This window comes from Arvicola amphibius, chromosome 6, assembly GCF_903992535.2.
Source record: "Arvicola amphibius chromosome 6, mArvAmp1.2, whole genome shotgun sequence".
Classification (NCBI taxonomy): domain Eukaryota; kingdom Metazoa; phylum Chordata; class Mammalia; order Rodentia; family Cricetidae; genus Arvicola; species Arvicola amphibius.
Genome location: NC_052052.2, coordinates 57,622,100 through 57,644,484, shown reverse-complemented (window position 1 = coordinate 57,644,484; position 22,385 = coordinate 57,622,100). Strand labels below are relative to the sequence as shown.

The 22,385-nt window shown below is 38.9% G+C and overlaps 2 protein-coding genes across 2 annotated transcripts; both read right to left on the bottom strand.

Moving 5' to 3' along the window:
- Positions 1-11,420: 11,420 nt before the first annotated feature.
- LOC119817047 (interferon alpha-12-like) lies at positions 11,421-11,993 on the bottom strand. Its single transcript, XM_038334223.1, has one exon. The coding sequence runs from the start codon at positions 11,991-11,993 to the stop codon at positions 11,421-11,423; it is 573 nt and encodes a 190-aa protein (XP_038190151.1).
- Positions 11,994-20,286: 8,293 nt separating this feature from the next.
- LOC119817055 (interferon alpha-12-like) lies at positions 20,287-20,859 on the bottom strand. The gene has a single exon (XM_038334233.1). It carries the CDS (start codon positions 20,857-20,859, stop codon positions 20,287-20,289), a length of 573 nt encoding a protein of 190 aa, XP_038190161.1.
- Positions 20,860-22,385: the final 1,526 nt, after the last annotated feature.

Sequence of the window (22,385 nt, the reverse complement as noted above, 5' to 3'; positions counted from 1 at the left end):
AAATGGACTTAAGAGACATCTATAGAACATTCCACCCAAATAGGAAAGAATATACCTTCTTCTCAGCATCTCATAGAACCGTCTCAAAAATTGATCACATACTTGGTAACAAAGCAAACTTCCACAGATACCTGTGTCTTATTGGATCACCGTGGAATAAAGTTAGAATCTAACAGCAATTCTACCCCCCAGAAAGCCTACAAACTCATGGAAACTGAACAGTCAACTACTGAACCATCCCTGGGTCAGGGAAGAAATAAAGAAATTAAAGTCTGCCTTGAATTCAACGAAAATAAAGACACAACATACCCAAACCTATGGGACACTATGAAAGCAGGGCTAAGAGAAAAGTTCATAGCTGTAAGTGACCACATTAAAGAAACGGAGAATGCTCACATTAGAGACTTAACAGCACAGCTGAAAGCTCTAGGAAAAAAAGAAGCAGACTTACCCAGAAGGAGTAGAAGACTGGAAATAAGCAAACTGAAGGCTGAAATCAACAAAATAGAAACACAGAAAACAATCCAAAGAATCAATGAAACAAAGAGCTGGTTCTTTGAGAAAATCAGCAAGATTGACAAACCCCTATCCAAACTAATCAAAAGGCAGAGAGAGAACACACAAATTAACATGATCAGAAATGAAAAGGGGGACATAACAACAGACACTGAGGAAATTCAGAGAATCATCAGGTCTTACTACAAAAGCCTATATGCCACAAAGTTGGAAAATGTAAAAGAAATGGACTTGTTTTTAGATAAATACCATATGCCAAAATTAAATCAAGACCAGGTGAACAATTTAAGTAGACCTATAATTATAATTCACGAGGAAATAGAAGCTGTCATCAAAAACCTCCCAACCAAAAAAGCCCAGGACCAGATGGGTTTAATGCATAATTTTACCAGAACTTTCAAGAAGAGCTGATACCTATACTCCTTAATGTGTTTCACATAATAAAAACAGAAGTCATTGCCAATCTCTTTTTATGAAGCCACAGTTACCCTGATACCAAAACCACACAAAGACTCACAAGAAAGAGAATTACAGACCAGTCTCGCTCATGAACATGGATGCAGAAATTCTCAATAAAATACTGGCAAACCGAATCCAAGAACACTTTAGAAAAATTATCCACTATAATCAAGTAGGCTTCATCCCAGAGATGCAGGGCTGGTTCAACATACGAAAATCTATCAATGTAATCCATCATATAAATAAACTGAAAGAAAAAACCATATGATCATTTCATTAGATGCTGAAAAAGCATTTGACAAAATTCAACACCACTTTTTGATAAAGGTCTTAGAGAGGTTAGGGATACAAGGACATATCTAAATATAATAAAAGCAATATACAACAAGCCAAGACTAATATCAAATTAAATGGAGAGAAACTCAAAGTCATTCCAGAAAAATCAGGAACAAGACAAGGCTGTCTACTCTCACCGTATCTCTTCAACATAGCGCTTGGAATTCTAGCAATAGCAATAAGACAACATAATGAGATCAAGGAGATTTGAATTGGAAAGGAAGAAGTTAAACTTTCGTTATTTGTAGATGATATGATAGTGTACATCAGTGACCCCAAAAACTCTACCAAAGAACTCCTACAGCTGATAAATACCTTCAGTGGTGTGGCAGGATACAAGATCAACTCAAAAAAATCAGTAGCCCTCCTATAACCAAAGGATAGAGAAGCAGAGAGGGAAATCAGAGAAATTTCACCTTTCAAGATAGCCACAAATAGCATAAAGTATCTTCGGGTAACACTAACCAAGGAAGTAAAAGGTCTATTTGACAAGAACTGTAAGGCTTTGAAGAAAGAAATTGAAGAGGATACCAGAAAATGGAAGGATCTCCCATGCTCTTGGATGGGGAGGATCAACATAGTAAAAATGGCAATTCTACCAAAGGCAATCTATAAATTCAACGCAATCCCCATCAAAATCCCAACAAAATTCTTCACAGACCTTGAGAGAACAATAATCGACTTTATATAGAAAAACAAAAAACCCAGGATAGCCAAAACAATCCTATACAATAAAGCAACCTCCGGAGGCATTACCATCCCTGACTTCAAACTCTATTACAGAGCATAAAAACAGAGACATTGACCAATGGAATCAAAACGAAGACCCGGATATTAACTCACAAACCTATGAACACCCGATATTCGACAAAGGAGCTGAAATTATACAATGGAAGAAAGAAAGCATCTTCAACAAATGATGCTGGTATAACTCGATGTCAACCTGTAGAAGAATGGAAATAGATCCATATCTATCACCATGCACTTTTCATATTCTGCTCTATTCTGCCCTGCCATGGGCCAAAGCACTTCTTTATTACCCAATGATAATAAAACATATTCACATCATACAGAGGGGAATCCCACATCACTTTGTGTCCCTGCTCTCTCTAAGACCTTTATTGTGAAGGGGCATTGAATTTTGTTGAAGGTTTGTTCAGTGTTCAGCCTCTAATGAAATGATCATGTGTTTTTTTTTTTTTCCTTTCAGTATGTTTATATGGTGGATTCCATTAACAGATTTCCCTATGTTCATCTCTGGGATAAAGCCTACTTGGTCATGGTGGATTTTTCTGATATGTTTTTGGATTCAGTTTAGCACTATTTTATTGAGTACTTTTTCATCAATGTTCATGAGAGATTGGTCTGTAATACTCTTTCTTAGTTGCATCATTATGTGGTTTGGGCAACAGGGTAACTGTAGCCTCGTAAAAAGGACTTTGGCCATGTCCCTTTTGTTTCAATTGTGTGGAACATTTGAGAAGTATTGGTATTAGTTCTTCTTTGAAATTCAGGTTGAATTCTGTGCTGAAACCATCAAGCTCCTGGCTTTTTTTTTTTTTTAAATTTAGAGGCTTTTGATGATTGTTTCTATTTCCTTAGTGGTTATGGATCTATTTAATTTGCTTATCTAGGCTTTATTTAATTTTGGTATGTGGTACTTATCCAGGCAGCTCACTTGAGACCCTAGGTCATTTGATCTAACTGCAATGGGGATCCCCAACTTCAGGGAGAGAACCTCATAAAGAAACCAAGTAAGGCGGTGACTGAGCATCTGGGCATTGATATTTGGCTTTAACTTATATGAACATGAACATATAAATTCAGAAATGTGTTATACTACACCAAAGACATACTAAGAAAAATATAGTTTATATAAATAAAATAAAAATTAAGTAAGGTGTAATTACTCATGTTTTTTCCTTAATATTTGGGTGGCAGAGGAACACTGATTCTGTGTCAAAGTCAGCATGGTTTACAGATTTTGTTTCAGGACAGCAAGAGACACATAGAGAAGCTTTTTTTTATAGAAGTAGAAAGAAAACAAAATGATGCTCAAATAAATTGAGAGAATTAAAGCCTTATGCATTTATTAAAATGTAAAGAATACATTCTTCTAAATACACAAATCTTACAGCTATTTTATATTAAAAGTTATGGAAATATGAATACATTCTTCTAAATATACAAATCTTACAGATAATGTACATTAAATGTGGAAATATGAATAAATTCTTCTAAGTATACAAATATTAAAGTATTGTATATTTAAAGAAATGGAAATATATAAACCAATAAGTGAAATATAAGGCCTGTCCTCTCTGAAGACTGTTGTTAAACGCTGTAGATAAACACTTTTGACATTCACGAGCATCGTGTGGTTAAATGACACGCTCTCTATCTGTAAAGAACTGTGTCTAAAGTGGGAGTCAGAGTCTTTTCAAAGTCACCAAAGATTCATGGGAATATTTGAGATGACAGAGCAGTCAGAAAGACTATTGCAAACATTTTCATTTTCTCAACTTTTTTCCATAGTTTTTTTTCCTTCTTATGCATCATTTGTGTGTTTTCTCTGTGGCCTGAAAACACAAGAAAGATACAAAGTTTGAAATTCAATGTTAATTTCCCTGGTAAACCTCAGGAATACTAAATATAAGTAGAAAAAGTTGTTCCATGGAGAAAGACCTGTGACAGAATACCAAAGTGCATACATTATGCAAATATACACCAAGTCACGGAACTTTTAGCATTAGTTTTCACCCAAGTTTCTTTTGCTTCCTTTAAACGGGAAATGGTGCTCTCTCAGCATTAAGAGCTTCCCTTACTATCTAGAGACTGGGCAGAGCCTTCATAGTACAGAGGCTCTTCAGGATAAAGAAGCAGATGCTTTTCTGTTTATTCCCATGGGTGACTCATTACAGTAGAAAGAGTTTCACTGATATTTATGTCTCTCTAAGGATCCAGTTCTGAAGGCCATGGGTTGCTATTCATTGGTCCACAAAGTCAGGATTAGTGTAGACATCTGTCTTTTTATCCACCATTTGTGCACTGGTGCCTACAGTGTTCTTCACCTTCTATCAATGACCTCTAAGCTGAATAGCTGAATACTGGTTCCTTCTTGGTGTGCGTGTGGAGAATTTGATGCAATGTGATGTCATTTATCAAGTACCATGTGACTCACTCAGTGGCTTTTGAATCAGCCCACACTCTCCGCTGCTCAGTGACACAATACCCTCCATCCTCCTCTCATCCCCGAGTCCCTGAGAGTGTGCTTTCCCCATGCTGATGACTTCAGCTATCATAGTGGATATGGTTGCTTGATTTTTCAGCATCATAAATGCTAGAGAATTACTGCTCTTATATTTAGTGTATTCATGTGAAGGGTTATTGTTTTCAGTCATGACTCATATTTCCAGGAATCAGAGTATCTGATTCCTAACTATTCCCAGATGTTAATGATAAAATTATGTGCTGCCTATTTTGAAGAATAAATAGTTCTACTTTGTCTTAATTTCACTAGTAGTAGATAAGTACTGTCAAATACTCTTCTATGATGAACACTTAATCATTGAATACTTGTTATGTTTGAAATTATCTTATTGAAGTACAAGACACACTGATGGTGAGCATTTGATTACAGTTATGTAGGAGTCAAACCTAACGTTGTTTATCCAGTTTCAATACAATAAGTGACTGAGGGTTCTCATATCCCATCTCAACTCAACTCACATCTGCATGGTAGAGAAATTCAGTCTATTCTCTGGAGAAGAAGAACTTCATGTTGTTAAATTGCTTATAATAATTCTTTTAATTTTACTGTATTTTGAGGCCTGCATTTAACGATAGAATTCTGCCACCTGCCTTTCCTTGTATTCATATCCTAATAATGTTAGACAGTTAAACAACACAATCGTATAACATCAAATCTCTCTAGTTTTTATGACATTTAACTTTAATTAGCTATTTATTTACTTACTAACCTACTTACTTACTCATTTTCTTTTGTCTCTTTTACTTTCCTAGAGAGCAAAACCCAGTTTTGGTTCTCAGCTTGGAGATACAAATGTGACGTCAGATGTCAAGAAAGCAGGGGAGGAAGTGACTTTTGCTGTCCATATGGGAAGCACTAGCAAGAATGTGAGGGACATTTATTATAGCACTAAAGCAGCATGAAATAAAAGAATTTACAAATGTAAATGGCTGTATATCAAAAGTGACCTGAAATTTAATAAAGTTTTAATAAAAATTTACCAACATTCTACTCAGAAATTGAAATAAAAACCATTAAACATACATAAAAGCACGAGGACATGGGAAGTATAACACTGCACGGTTTCATAGATTACTGAGGGACAGAAAACAGAGCAGCAGGACACTACCACAGAGCAGACATGCAGAGCAGTGCAGTGTGACAGCTGGCAGAGAAATAAACACACACAGCTACACCCCCCTGAACTACACTGAACTACAGATAACACACAATGCAGGGAGGTAACTGTGTCTAGGAGAGTGAACTCAGGTCTTTATCTGCCACTCTGAACACAATCTAGTCAAAATGATAAAGACTTGAACATGTTGCAGAGACAATAAAGTTGGTTAGGGAAATAAAAACACTTCGTTCTATCTATAGGCAAGAGTTTTATGAAAAGAACTCAATAGCCCACAAAACAGCAAGAAGTAAGAAATGGAAAACTGACAAAAAAAACACTTGTGCAAAGCCTCTGCATATCAAAGGAAGAGTGGCCTGAGTAACTAGCCCACAAGGAGGAAGGAAATGCTTCCCCACTATTCACCTTGCCAGACATTAGATACTAGAAAGGATAAAGATCTTTATAAGTGCACAAACAATACACAATCCTACTAATTTCTGGGCATGTGAATGAAGAGAGAGTTCTCAAAATAGCAAATTCCAAGTGCTAGTGAATGTATTAGGAAATGTCCAGCGTCATTAGCTGTGAGGGGGAAATTCTAGTCAAAAACTACATTCATATTTCATCTAACCTATGGTCGAATGGCTAAGATAAATTAAATTCTGGTGAGAATAAAGGTGAACAGGAGCCTTTATGTTTGTTGGTATGGATGTTATTATTACTGACACAATGGGAGTCATTATGAATGTTCCACAAAATATTTCATAATAGAGCTAGCATGTGATTCAGCTGTACCACAACTGTGTATACACCAGAAAGAGAAAAGTGAATGACCATAGAGACTTCTGCACATCCATGTTTATTATGGTACATTTCATACAAGACAAAATATTTAATTAGCCTAGATATATATCAAAAGGTGAATGAATAATTGAAAGCATATATGTATGGATACTATTATAAGGATAAAGAAAAAGGGGGAAGTGACACATATATTTCTAACATAGAATAGAAAATTATTCAGCTATAAAAAAGAATAAAATGTATGACACATGGAACCAAATAGATATCAAGAACCTCATGCTAACAGAAACAATAGGGAAATACATAGTATATGTTTTCTACCATATGGGAAATCTGGAAACAGCTATACAAGTTTATACTTATATATTATGATATAATATATAAGAATAAGGTCAATTTAGAAGCAAAGAGGACCAGTGTGAAGGATTTGGGGGAAGAGGAGAGGATTACAGAAGAGGAAATATATAAGTACATCACAACACACATGGATGCTGACATCACACTAAAGCTCATCCTATTAGAAAGGTATCACACACTTTGATCACAGGACACGTGGAAAAGAATCTGATACTAATCCTAAAACTTCCTCTTTGTTAGCTACCTCTCACAAAGTGGAAAGGTGCTTTTCACATTGCTAGGGGAGAAATCCATGAAATATCTTGTCCTGCTGTGAGCCCTGTGAGCTACCATAGTGACTGAGCTATAAACCTATTCCCATTACTGCAATAGTGTCAGGAATGTAATAGGAGCAATCAACAACATTCTAACGGGACTTCTGATCTGTTCCAAAGAGGAATCTCATGCCTTGTACTGTAAACCTGGCCAAGGCCCATGACTGGGGATCAGAGACCACGCTGCTATTATTTTGTTATAAGAGACACAGTATCGGAGCCTTCTAAATACTTACTGTACACACACAGGCCTGTGTAAAGCTCACCCCTTTTTAAAGAAACTTACTTATGCAGCAGACAGTGTTTTATACAGATACTCACAGTCAATCAAAGTGTGGAGCATAAATGAGTACAGAGTGCTCACTCCTAGTGTAATGTCAGTATCACACCTCCTTCCCCAGCCAAGGCTCAGAGAACATTGCAGAAGAAGTGGCAGAAAGATTGTAAAGCCAGAAGCTGGGGAAGATGGCTACAAAGTATCTCTGAACACAACAGGACCATTGCACTCATGAATCAGTACAGCTGTTACTGTGTGCAAGAGATCTGCAGAAGCCAAGCCAGTCCACACCCCAGCATGGAGAGAGAAGGGCCTCACAATGCTCCATCCCAATCTGACACTTTGTCGCCAGTGAGGAAGTGCTAATTTTTGTTCAGTTGTTTGGCCTATGGTCAATGACCCATTCTTCAATGAATATTACTGTCAACCTATGCAAATATGGGAAGCATTAATTGATCTAGATGGGCTTAATAAAAAGAAAACAAAGAAAATGAAGAAGAAATGAAGTTGGGGAGATTATGTTAAGCAGGTCTAGGAAGACTTCAGGGCAGGGAGGAAGTGGTGGATACGATGTACACACACTGCATTGATGCATGAAGTTACCAATAATAGATAAAAATTGTGAAAATATATATACCAAGTCATAATTTAATGAGGAACACAGTTTTCTGTTTTACTATTGTACAACATATAGGCCACACAGAAATCTGCTGTGCTACATGTTTAAAAAACACTAGAGGAAAAGATTCTAGGATTTTGTCCTAAAGGAATGGTTGCTACGAGATGCTTGGACCTACTTCAATTTAAACAGCGCACAGTTTAAACATTGTCTCAGTCAGGGTGACTAATGCTGCGATGAAGCACCATGGTGAGAGCAACTTGTGCAGGAAAAGGTTGACTTGTCTTCCACTTTCACACCACAGCTCATCACCAAAGGAAAGGAACAGTAATGGGCAAGGACTGGGAGGCACAGCTGATGCAGAGGCAATGGAGAAATTCTGCTTTCTGGCTTGCTCAGCCTGCTTACAGAGCTAGGACCATCAGCCCAGGGAAGACAACACTCCTTACATCAATTTCTAATTAAGAAAACACCCCCATAGGCTTGTATATAGCCCCAGCATGTGAAGGAATTTCCTTAATCAAGGTTTCCTCTTCTCAAATGTCTTCACTTGCTCTCACATTGGCATAAAACTAGCCAGCACGCCTGACCTCTTGCCAACTTGACATATAAACGCATTGCTGTTAAGGCCCAACCTTTCCTTTTCTTGTATATGCTAACAATCACATTAATATCAACTTCACAATAAAAAATATTCCAAGTTTTAAGAGTGACACAATCTTTAAGCATTTAATCATTTAAAATTTTAGTCTCTTTAAAATATACAAACTCTGGACGAGGAGAGGGTCTCAATGGTTAAGATTACTGCCTATTCGTACAGAGGACCTGAGATTGATTCCAGCACCCACAACGTGGCTATAGCCACCAGTAACTCCTATTCTAACAAGATGGTGTTCCCTTCTGACATCCACAGGGTACAGCCATACATGGAAAAAATAGACATAAATGAGGTGAAAACATTTATAACATACAAAGTAAGAAAGATACAAAGTTTTTAAATATTCAAACTCTCTTTTTAAACCCAAAGTATCTCAACGGTTGGCTCATCTAAAAAATCAAAAATAAATTAAGCACTTTCTTACTTCAATGAGGAAGAAGGAGAACATAGATCACTTCTCCAGATCCACCTGCAGCACACATAACTTGACCCCTAGGCTCAGGTCAGCTCCAGTCCACATGATCACTCTCCTTATGGACTTCCCAGGGGCCTGGCATCTCCAAAAGCCTGGAGAGTCGTGCTAAAATGGGGCTGCACTATTAGCATTAGCCTCTTTGGGCTATTCATAGGAATCTAACCCTGCCACAGAGTGCCGACCCTCAGATGCTCTCCATGACTCCTTCATGCCTTCAAACCTGCACCAGCTGGATGATTCCTGCTCTAACAAGTTCCACTGCCAGGTTGAGGTGCAAACTTGACAGCCTCAGGCACACGGCTTGCATGACCCAGCTCTGAGAAAACCTGTTCCGGATGATTCCAACTCACCGATGCTGCTCTTTTCTTAATCTCCCCTGATGCCTCAGCTCCTTCTCCCCAACATCAAATGTCCTAGTAAAACAGATGTTTTCCCTTTAGTGGTCCTGGTATCTTGTTAGTCACAACTGATGCTTCATGCCCTGGTAGCAAGAACCAGATTCTTAACTGAAGTAGCGAATGACTCAAATAGTGTCCTTAACAGACTCTCAAACTAGCCTCTGAAATAGTTCAAGCTAGGCCTTTTGTTTGGATTGCTCTCAACATTCTTATCTTCCAAGCTCTCAGGGAACAGATCACCAAGCTATGAACACTCAATAGCTTTTCACAGTCCTTCCCAAAGTACATGATCAGGTCTGTCACAGAAATACCCCCACAATCATGGCACAAATCTCTGTCTTAGTTAGGGCTATTATTGGTTTGATGAAATGCCATTAGCAAAGCAACTTGGAGGGGAAAGGTGTTTTTGACTTAGACTTGCACGTCACTGTTAATCATCAAAGGAGGTCAGAACAGAGACTCAAATGGGGCAGGCTGAAGGCTGGCACTGATGCAGAAGCCGTGGAAGAGTGCTGACTACTGGTTTGCTCATCATGGTTTGTTCTCCCTGTGTTCTCTCTCTGTGTGTTTTTTGTTTCGTTTTGGTTTGGTTTGGTTTGTGATGTAGGTGCGTCTTCTATCTATCTGATGATTTCATTGGTTAATTAATAAAGAAACTGCTTGGTCTGATAGGTTAGAACATAGGTGGGTGGAGTAGACAGAACAGGATGCTGGGAATGAGGCAGATGCCTCGGGCAATCGTCATGCCTCTCTCCTCTCTGGGCCAGTCGCCATGAAGCCAGCCACCAGGTCAGACGTGCTGAATCTTTCCTGGTAAGACATCACTCATGGTGTTATACAGATTATTAGATATGAGTTAATAATAAGATGTGAATAAGATGTGAATAAGAGACTGAAACTAATGGGCCAGGCAGTGTTTAAATGAATACAGTTGGTGTGTTGTTATTTTGGGGCATAAGCTAGCCAGGCAGCTGGGAGCCAGGCAGGAAAGCAGGCCTGCTGCTCCTCACTACAGGTTTGGTTAGGTTTTTCAAGATAGAGTTTCACTGTAGCTTTGGAGAATGTCCTGGAACTAGCTCTTATACACCAGGCTGGCCTCCAACTCACAGAGATCTGCCTGCCTCTGCCTCTGCCTCTTGTATACTGGGATTAAAGGCATGTGCCACTAACACCTGGCTCTCTGCCTGATTTCTTATAGACCTAGGACCATCAACTCAGGAATGCTACCTCCCACAATGGGCCAGGAACTTTTCCTCACATATTAAGGAAATGCCCTACATTCCAAAAAGAAAAAAGAAGGAAAAAAATCATACAGCATTGCTTGAAGACCCCATCACATGGAGGTTTTAAGGTTCCCTCCACTCAGATGAAGTTAGCTTGTATTTAGTAGACAGAAAACTAATTGGCACACAACAAACCATATAAATGTAAGGAGTTTTATGCTGTACTGTGTCAACTTTACTGAAATTTATACGATTGAAAGTTATAAAGAATGGAAAGACACAAAATTAATATAATATTTAATACCATAGAAAAATAATTTTATCACACATAAGAAAAATGCTATATTAAAGAATGTATAAATTTTCACATGATATTATAACTGAAATTACATAGTTAAATAAATAGATATGTATACAGATAAATACAAATAACTGGGTGAATCTAGAAGCTAATTAATGTCTCTACAATATGCAGTCTTGCTCATAACTGATGAAATATCCAGGAAGGTTGGCTTAAGGATGTGAAAATGAGTGATATCACTGAGAGAGCAGAATTAGTGAGGTGAGCTGCAGGGTCCTAGTCCAGGAAAGTTCTCTCCTCTTCAGCTCAGGACTTACTCCTTCTCCTCATTCAATCTTGCCAGCAACTTGGCTGAGGAACACAGGGCTCTCCAGACTTCCGCTCTGACCACCTCCCAGGCACAGGGGCTATGTTTCTTCTCTCTCAGGTAGACAGTGATCCTGTGGAAGTATTTCCTCACAGCCACCAGGGAGTCTTCCTGGCTCAGGGGAGGTTCCTGCACTCCCACCTGCTGCATCACACAGGCCTGCAGGTCCTTGAGCTGCTGGTGGAGGCCAGTGCAGAATGTGTCTAGGAGGGTTGTCTCCCAAGCAGCAGATGAGTCCTTTGAGCTGAAGAGGATCAGGACCTGCTGGGTCAGCTCCAGCAGGACAGGGATGGCTCGAGCCTTCTGGATCTGCTGGGCATCCACCTTCTCCAGAGGGAAAGCAAAGTCCTTTCTGTCCTTGAGGCAGGAGAGAGGGGAGAGTCTCCTCATTTGTGCCAGGAGTGTCAAGGCTCCCTTGTTGCTGAGGTTATGAGTCTGAGGCAGGTCACATCCCAGAGAGCAGGTTGACCAGTAGCTCATCACTACCAGGGCCATCAGGACAGCATAGGGCCTGGCCATTCTGTACCTTGTGGATGCTGCTGGTCCTCTAAGCGCAATGGTCTTGAACCTTCTCCTCTAGGTTCTCTGAAGATCATCATTTGTGCATGTGTCTTAAATAGAGAATAGCACTACTTTCCATTTTCTGATGCCCTCCCCTTACTTCCCAATTCTCTTTTCATTTTTTCTCATTTATTCTCTGCTTCTATGTGGGCATTTTCCCTCTACCATTTTTGGTTTCATTGTTGCTTCTTCCTTCTTTCAACAAAGCCATTTTAGAAGTTCTTTTCTAAATGAAATTTCTATAACTTTTACCAAACACATAACCTTTAATATATGAAATGTCCTCATCTAATGTAAAGAATGAAAAAAATTCATATCAAATTGTACTTAAAAGCTATTGAATGGCTCATTTACCAACATTCTCGTAGCACACACTTGAGAACTTGATTGGTTTCCAAGCATTCAGGTAAAACCAGACACAGAAACACATGCTTGCAACCCTGAAACTAGGAAGGAGACACAGACAGTCCCTGATGGCTTTACTCTCATAGTGGATATGCTTTCTGCTTGGTTTTCAGAATCATAAATCCTAGAGGATTACTGTTCTTATCTCTAGTGTGTTCAAGTGAAGGGGTTTTGTTTTCTGACTCACATTGCCAGCGTAAGAGTGTCAAGAATCTCCACACAGTGACATTAAAAAATGTTTTATTCTTATAGTTAAAACATTTTCTAGTTTTTCTTACTTTCATTTATAGTAGATAAGGATTAGTTGTTCTGACAAACACTATTTTTTGTGATTCACACTTAATCATCGAATATTTGTTTAAATATTGGATGGGTGTAAAAGATGCATTGATGTCTGAGCATTTGATCACAATTTTGCAGGAACCAAGCCTAAGGCTGTTTATGGAGTATGATTATAGGAAGGATCACATCCTCATCTCCATTCAACTCAAAACTTCATGGTAGAGACAGTCAGATAATTCTTCCAGAGAGTAAAAACTTTATATCCTTCAACTGAATATAAACTTCCATTTAATTTTGCTGCATTTTTGATGTGTTCTTAATTCATTGGAGGGATTCTGCCCTCTGTCTTTTCTTTACATTTACTCCATAAAGATGTCAGAGATAGAATGACACAGTAGATGCATCCATTCCAAATTTCATGACAGTTAACTATTTATTTAGTTATTTACTAATTTATCTACTTTCTGATCTTTTCTACTTTCCTAGAAAGCAAAAGCCAGTCTTGGTTTTAGCATGGAAATAAAAATGTGATGTCAATTGTCATGAGAGCAAAAGAGAGGAAGTGACTTTTGCTGTCCAGATGGGAAAAAAAATGCAGTAACGTTAGTAACATTCAATATAGCCCTCGGGGAATCCTAATGTCATGAAATAAGAATTGATAATCTGAAAATGACTGTGTGTTCAAAAGTGACATAAGATTTAATGAAGTTTCAACAAAAGTTTTAACAACATTCTACTCAGAAACGGAAACATCTGTCCTCAAATACACGCGGAAGCACACAGTGCAGTGGTGGGGGTGTTCTAACACCTGATTGCATGTACTGCAATGTCACAGCAATCAAGACAGCAGGACACTGTTTCAATAGGAGATATGAGGATCAGTGCAATGGGATAGTTGGCCAAGAAATAAATACACACCTATGTTCATCTGAATCACCAAAAGCACTCATTGGAGGTGCTGTAACCATGCCTGGGATAATGAAGCTAGATCTCTGTCTGCCACCTTGTATCAAAATCAAATCAAAATGATGAAAGACCTGCATGTAAGGGCAGAAACATTGAAGTCGGTAAGACAGACACAGAGAAAGCTCTTCATTGTAGCTATAGGCAAGGGCTTTATGAAAAGGACTCGAACAGTCCAGGAAGTAACAAGAAATGAGAAATAGGAAATTGACCAAAATTAGCATAAAATTTCAAACCTTCTACATAGTAAGGGAACAGTGACCTAAGTGAAAATATGGCCTACAGGGAAGAAGGAAAAGGATTTCTACTATTCATCTGACCGGGCATCAGATACTAAAAAGGATAACGAATGTTAAATTGCCATGACAATATATAATTCCATTAATTTACAGGCAAGTGAATAAAGAGATAGTTCTCCAAAGAGCTAGTAGAAAATGCCAATGCATCTTAGAAAAATGTCCAGCATCATTAGCTGTCAGTGAAATTTCAAATCAAAAGTACATTCATGTTTCTCCTCATCCCAAGCAGAGTGGTTGTCATCCAGAAAATCAGTGTCATGAGAATGCAGGTGTATATGGTATTTTATTTGGGCATAGGGATGTTAATTAGTATTAAGTGTCACTATGAATTTTCCTCACATAAGCTAATAATGGAGATACCATATGATTCAGATGTACCACTCATATATATATATAAATATATATATATAAATATATATATATATCAGAAAGAACAAAGTGAGCCTACAATAGAGCCCTATGCATATTAATATTTTTTCGTTATACTATATGCATTTTTCTACTCATGTTTGGAGTATTGTGCTTATGCAGTTCATTTGAAAATATAATGAATATTTAAAATAGATGTTAGTAGTTAATAAGCTATAATATTCAAACTTGTAGTCATATTAGGTATTCTTTCAAGGTTAAATAGATATACTCAGACAGATGGTTTCCAAACATTTCAAAGACCTACATAATAAAACACTTAATATGTTTAATAACCTAAGGCTTCTCATGGCAGTGAGATACAACTGCTGCTGACAGTACCAATTTCCTTTGTAGTGAGGAGCTGCACACACGCCTGCTTTTCGTCCCACCCGGCTCCCGGCCACCTGGCTAGCTTATGCCCCAAAATAACAACACAAATAGTATTCATTTAAACACTGCTTGGCCCATTAGCTTCAGCCTCTTACTGGCTAACTCTCACATTTTGATTAACCCATATTTAGTAATGTGTGTAGCACCACGAGGGGTGGCTTACTGGGAAGATTCTAGCCTGCATCCATCTTGGAGAGGAGAGTCATGGTGACTCACTTCCCTCCTTCCCAGCATTCTGTTCTGTCTACTCTACCCACCTATGTTCTAACCTATCAGACCAAGCAGTTTCTTTACTAATTAACCAATGAAATCATCAGATAGATAGAAGACACACCTACATCATTCCTTCTGCTTATTTATTTATTTATTTATTTATTTATTTATTTTTTGTGACAGAGTTTCTCTTTAGCTTTGGATTCTATACTGAAATACCCTCTGTAGACCAGGCTGGCCTTGAAGTCACAGAGATCTTCCTGTATTTGACTCCTGAGTGCTGATATTAAAGACCAAGTTGCTTCAAAAGTGGATGGTGGGTTTCAAATAAACCCCATATGGAGTTTGCTTTTTTGTGGCCAAAGCTAACCATTTGGGCAAAGAAACTGCCCTTGCCTCACCTGCTACAGGTGTAATGTTCAAATTGGACCAAGAGGATGCAAAAAAGGTGACTGTCAAAGGACAAGGTAGGACAGTCCTTCAAAATTCCCTGCTTCTCAAAAATGTCTGTCAGCTATACTAGGTCTATTGTCTAAGTTAGGGCTGCTATTGCTGTGCTGAAATACCAGGACCAAAGCAACTTGGGTAGGAAAGGGTTTCCTTGTCTTACTCCTACATTGCAGTCCATCATCAAAGGACAGGAACACAAAGGGGGCAAGAACTGTGCTTCTGTAATGCCCCAACATGGCCGAAGAACTTTGGGTGACTGTCCAGGCAGCCAGATGTCCTTGTCATTAGGTAACATTACACTTTTCTGGGGTTTTTGATAGAATTAAAGACTAATTAGATCTAAAACTCTTTTTAGTAATGATAAAAATGTAAATTAAGTAAAAACTTTAGACTCATAAAGATAAAAAAGATAGAATTTTCTTTAAATTTGGCAGATACAAAGGACCTGATGATATTTTAACTGTAATTCTTACTTGGTAACTGTTTTTTGTTATATGTAATTTTACTATGTTACAGTTAAAACCTTCCTTTTTTAATTAGACCAAAGGGGGAAATGTGAAATATTCCTTTACACTGTGTGAATATATGTCACTATGATTGGGATAATAATGAAGCTGACTAGCCAATAACTGGGCTGGTAGAGGTTAGGTGGGACTTTCAAAAAAAGAGCATGAAGAATAAAAGGGGGAGTCTCATGAATCACAAGGAGGTGCAGAAGAAACAGATGAACTTGCCATACTGAGAAAAGATACTAAGCCATGTGGCAGAGTGTAGATCATAAATATGGGTTATTTTAAAATGTATGAGTTAGCTACTAACAAATCTGAGCTATTGGCTGAGCATTTACAATTAGTAATCAGTCTTTGTGTGGTTATTTGTAAACTGGTTGATGGGGCAGAGAATTCTGCCTATTATACATTCCAGGATGGACAGGGAGGGGGCTCACAATGCTCCACCCCAATCTAAAATACCACTGGCAGTTGATGACCACTTTGGAAGAGCCAATTTAGTTCAGTGGTTTGGCCTGTGGTTAACAACTCATTCTAGTGGATATTATCCTTTACCTATGCAAATATGGGAAGCGCTAATTGGTCTGGGTGTATTATGAAGAATAATTGTTTAATGATGAAAAGATATGGTGCATTTGCTTAACTCTGTAAATCTGTGTTATTCTGCAGCTGTTAAACCTGGTTGGTCTAATAAAGATCTGAATTCCCAATAACTAGGCAGGAGAAAGAAATAAATGGGGCTGCCAGGAAGAGAGAATAAATAGGAGGAGAAATCTAGACTCAAGAGAAGAACAAAAAACTAGAAACAAGAAAAGGAGACGAGGAGGATTCCAGGGCTAGTCACCCAGCCACACAGCCAATTACAGAGTAAGAAGAAAAGAAAGACATAGAAAAAATGAAAGGCAAAAAGTCCAGAGGCAAAACATAGAAGAAAAGAAACAGGTTTACTTATGTTAGAAAAGCTGGTTAGAAGCAAGCCAAGCAAAGGCCAGGCAATCATAAGTAAGAATAACTCTCTGTGTATTTATTTATTTGGGAGCTGGGCGATAGATCTCCAAAAGTTTCAATAAAAACTATATGGATGTGCTGTAATAAAAGGAAAGCAAAGAAAAGCAAGAAGAAAGAAGAGATGAAGTTGAAGAATATGGTAGGGAGGTCTAGGAAGATTTCAAGGCAGGGAGGATATAGTGGATATAATGTACATACATTGCATTATTCATATTAGAAATTACCAAACAATAGATAGAATTGTAAAAATTGTACGAAGTCACAATTTGATAAAGATTTTCCCGCTTACTATCGTACAACATAGGCTACACAGAATACTACTCTACTAAATACTTAAAAACACTAGAGGCAAAGATTTTAGGATTTTTATCCACAACAGAGCTGAAGCATGCAGCTTAAACACTGTTTAAATTAGGGTTGTGGGGCTGGAGAGATGGCTCAGTGGTTAAGAGCATTGCCTGCTCTTCCAAAGGTCCTGAGTTCAATTCCTGGCAACATGGTGGCTCACAACCATCTGTAATGAGGTCTGGTGCCCTCTTCTGGCCTGCAGACATACACACAGACAGAATATTGTATACATAATAAATAAAAAAAGAAAAAAAATTAAATTAGGGTTTCTATTGCTGTGATAAAACACCAGGACCAAAGAAACTTGAGTAGGAAAGGGTTTACTTGTCTTATGCTTCACAGTTCATCATCAAAGGATAGGAATACAAAAAAGGCAAGAACTGGAAATAGAGTTGATTCCAAGGCCATGAAGGAATGCTGCTTACTGGCTTGCTACTCAGGGCTTGCTCAGCCTGCTTATGTATCTAGGACCAGCAGTTCAGGGATGGTACCACCCACTATATCAGTTACTAACTGATGCCCCCACAGGCTTGCCTACAACCACAGCATGTGAAGGAATTTTCATAATTGAGGTTCCCTCTTCTCAATGACTTTAGCTTCTGTCACACTGATGTAAAATGGTCAACACAACTGATCCCTGCCAACTCGACATATAAACATATCACTGATAAGGCCTAACTGTTCCTTTTCTGGTTCATCCCCATAATCGCATGTTAATATAAACGTCACAATGAATAATATTCCAAGTTTTAAGGGTATCACAGTCATTAAGAACTCAAACACTTAAAACTTTAAAGTCTCTTTAAAATATAAAAACTCTAGCCGGGCGGTGGTGGCGCACGTCTTTAATCCCAGCACTCGGGAGGCAGAGGCAGGCGGATCTCTGTGAGTTCGAGACCAGTCTGGTCTACAAGAGCTAGCTCCAGGACAGGCTCTAAAGCTGCAGAGAAACCCTGTCTCGAAAAACCAATATATATACATATATATATATATATATATATATATATACATATATATATATATATATATATATATATATATATATATACTCTGGGACAGGAAAGAAGCTCAATGGTTAAGAGCACTGACTCCTCTTTCAGAGAGCCTGGGTTTGATTCCCAGGACCCACAAGGTGGCTCAGGGCCACATGTAACTACTTTTCCATAGGATCTGATGCTTCCTTCTGACCTCCACTGGGACCAGGCATACATGTGACAAAGAGACATAAATGAGATAAAAAATTATAAAATAAAAATTAATGAAGATATAAAATGTTTTAAAATACCCAAACTCTCTTTTAAAACCCCAAGTATCTCAACTGTGGGCTCCTATAAAAAAGATCAAAAATAAATTAAACACCTTCTTACTTCAAGAGAAAAGAAGAACATAGATCACTTTCCCAGATTCACCCTCTGCAGCACACACAACTTGACCTCTAGGCTCAGGTCAGCTCCAGTCCACATCTCCTGCTGTTCTTATGGATTTCTCAAGGGGCTTTCTCTGAAAGCCTGGGGTGTTGTGCTGAAATGAGGCTGCACTTCACCAGTGGTGTCTCTGGGCTCTTCTCAGAGACTCTAACCCTGCCACAGAGTGCCGACCCTCAGATGCTCTCCATGACTCCTTCATGCCTTCAGAACCTGTACCAGCTGGATGATTCCTGCTCTACCAAGTTCCACTTCCAGGATGAGGTACAACCTTGACAGCCTCAGGCACACAGCTTGCATGACACAACTCTGAGGAAACCTGTTCTGGATGATTCCAACTCAATGATGGCTCAGCTCCTTCTCCCCAACATCAAATGTCCCAGTGAAACAGATGTTTCCCTTTAGTGGTTCTAGTATCTTGTTAATCACATTCAGGCTATCGACCAAGAACTAAAGTCTTAACTGAAAATAGCCAATGACTCTGACAGAGTCATTAACAGACTCTCAAACTAGCCTTTCAAATTTTTACACTGGGACTATTGTCTGCATTGCTCTCAACATTCTTATTTTCCAGGATCCCTTGGAACAGATCACCAAGCTATGAACACTCAATGGCTTTTCTAGCCCAATGTTTCGAAATCTTTCCACAGTCCTCCCCAAACTACTTGATCAAATCTGTCACAGAAAATACCCCCACGATCCTGGTACAACTTTCTCTCTTAGGTAAGATTACTATTGTTTTGATGAAACACCATGACCAAAGCAACATGGATGGGGAAAGGTGTTTTTGACTTAAACTTGCACGTCACTGTTCATTATCAAAGGAGGTCAGAACAAAAAATCAAATGGGACAGGAACTGAGAGCAGGCACTGATGCAGAAGCCATGGAAGGGCGCTGATTTCTGACTTGTTCATCATGGACTGTGCAGTCTGTTTTTCCGTAGAGCTAGAACCATCAGTTCAGCGATGCCACCTCCCAAAATGGTCCAGGAACTGCCATGAAGTATTAATTGAGAAAATGCCCTACAGGCATGCCTGCAGACCCATTGCATGGAGGTATTTCTTTTTGAGGTCCCCTCCACTCAGATGACTTTAGCTTGTATCTAGTAGACATAAAACTAACCAGCACACAATGTATCCTACAAATGTATGGAGTTGTTATGCTGTAATAAGTCATTTTAATGAGATTATAGAATTGAAAGTATATAAGAATGGACAGATTGAAAATGAATATAATATTTAATGACATAGAAAAATAATTTTATCTCATATAAGGAAAATTTATATTAATGAATATGTAAAATTTTACATGTATAATAACTTAAATTTTATAGATAAATAAATAAATACTTATATAAATAAATACAAATAAGTGGACAAATCTAGAAGCTAATGCATCTACACTATATACAGTCTTGCTCATAACTGATGAAACATCCAGGAAAGTTAACTGAAGGATGTCAAAATGTGAGAACGTTGAGACAGCAGAGTTGGTGAAGGAGGTGCAGGGTCCTAGTCCAGGAGAGTCCTCTCTTCTTCGGCTCAGGACTCACTCCTTCTCCTCACTCAATCTTGCCAGCAACTTGGCTGAGGAAGACAGGGCTCTCCAGACTTCTGCTCTGACCACCTCCCAGGCACAGGGGCTGTGTTTCTTCTCTCTCAGGTAGACAGTGATCCTGTGGAAGTATTTCCTCACAGCCACCAAGGAGTCTTCCTTGTTCAGGTGAGGTTCCTGCACCCCCACCTGCTGCATTAGACAGGCCTGCAGGTCCCTGAGCTGCTGGTGGAGGCCAGTGCAGAATGTGTCTAGGAGGGTTGTCTCCCAAGCAGCAGATGAGTCCTTTGAGCTGAAGAGGATGAGGATCTGCTGGGTCAGCTCCTGCAGGACAGGGATGGCTTGAGCCTTCTGGATCTGCTGGGCATCCACCTTCTCCAGAGGGAAAGCAAAGTCCTTTCTGTCCTTGAGGCAGGAGAGAGGGGAGAGTCTCCTCATTTGTGCCAGGAGTGTCAAGGCTTCCTTGCTCCTGAGGTTATGAGTCTGAGGCAGGTCACACCCCAGAGAGTAGGTTGACCAGTAGCTCATCAGCACCAGGGCCATCAGGAAAGCACAGGGTCTGGCCATTGTGGATGTTGCAGATGCTGTTGGCCCTCAGTGCTGTGTGGTCCTGAACCTTCCCCTCTAGTTTCTCTGAAGATCATCATTTGTGCATGTGTCTTAAATAGAGAAATACACTAGCTTCCATTTTCTGAAGGCTTCCCCTTACTTCTCAATTTTATTTTCACTTTCTCCCATTCATTTTCTGCTGGTGTTGGGAAATTTTTTAACCATTTTTGTTTTCATTATTGTGTCAACTTTCCCTGATTCCCTCAAAAAAGCCATTATAGTTGTTTTTTAAATATTTTTTCCTTTTACAGTACACACATAACCTTAAATGTATGAAATTTGCTCATCTAATGTAAAGATGAAAAAAAATTTGTCCAAGTGTACATAGAAGCTATTGAATGGCTCAGCCACCCACATCCTAGGAGCTCATGCTCGAGTACCTGATTGGTTTCCTATCACTGATGCAGAAAAACAATGATAGCAAGCACATGCCTGTCATCCTGACTTGGGAAGGGACACAGCCAGGTCCCTAGAGCGCCAAGGCAATCCAATCTACTTGGAATATCTTGTCCTAGCTTAAGTGAGAGGACCTGTCCCAGAAAACAAGGTAGAGAATGAATGAGTTAGGAACTGGACATTGACATTTTACATCAATCTGCATGAACACACACACGCAAATGCAAACACACAAATATGTGTATATCCTACAACCACACAATACACAATAATGAATAATGGTTAATTAAATGAAGAAAATACAAGTTGAGACAAGTGTGCTTCATCAAGCTTTTATTATTAACATTTGGGGGGCAGAGGAATAGTGTTATTTATATAGGAAGATAAATTAATTATATTAGAAGATCAGTTTCAAGACAGCCTGAGCTTCATAGAGAAACTCTGGTTTAATAATAATAATAATAATAATAATAATATTAAAGAAAATAGAACTCAAGTATATTTAGACATTAAAGTTTTATACATTTATTGAAACAAAGGGAAATTATTATATATTAATATCTAAATCTTATTGATCAAAGATGGCAGGGGCAGCCAGTACATGTTGCCAAACTCCGTGGAGGCTCAGAGACTCTGTGGATACTCTGAGGGGTGACACCACAGGGAATGGAGTCTGCAGGGCTCAAAATATCTCCAGAACAACTAAGAAGAGAATAAGACAGGACTTATATGAAGATATTTTAAAATACGGCCCTACAAATTTGGAAGGAAAGATTATAGAACAGAGCCACATCTCAACCAGCAGGCTACAGGTACAAAAATCATTCCTGGTGAGCCATAGGGCTGCTGGCATTAATGAGAGAGAGATGTGAAACTCTTAGGAGCTCCTGCACAACATTTGTTGGATAGGGTCTTTCCAGGCCAACTGACCAGCCCCTGGCATGGAACCACTGTGTGTGTGGCCAGTCTTGTTTGACCTGCTGGGAAACAGAGTGAGCAGGACAGCAGTCCTGCAATTCACAGTCACAGCAGTCTTGCCTGGAGACACAGAGGTGTGCAATAGCCTAGGGCTCCCACGGTAATATGTC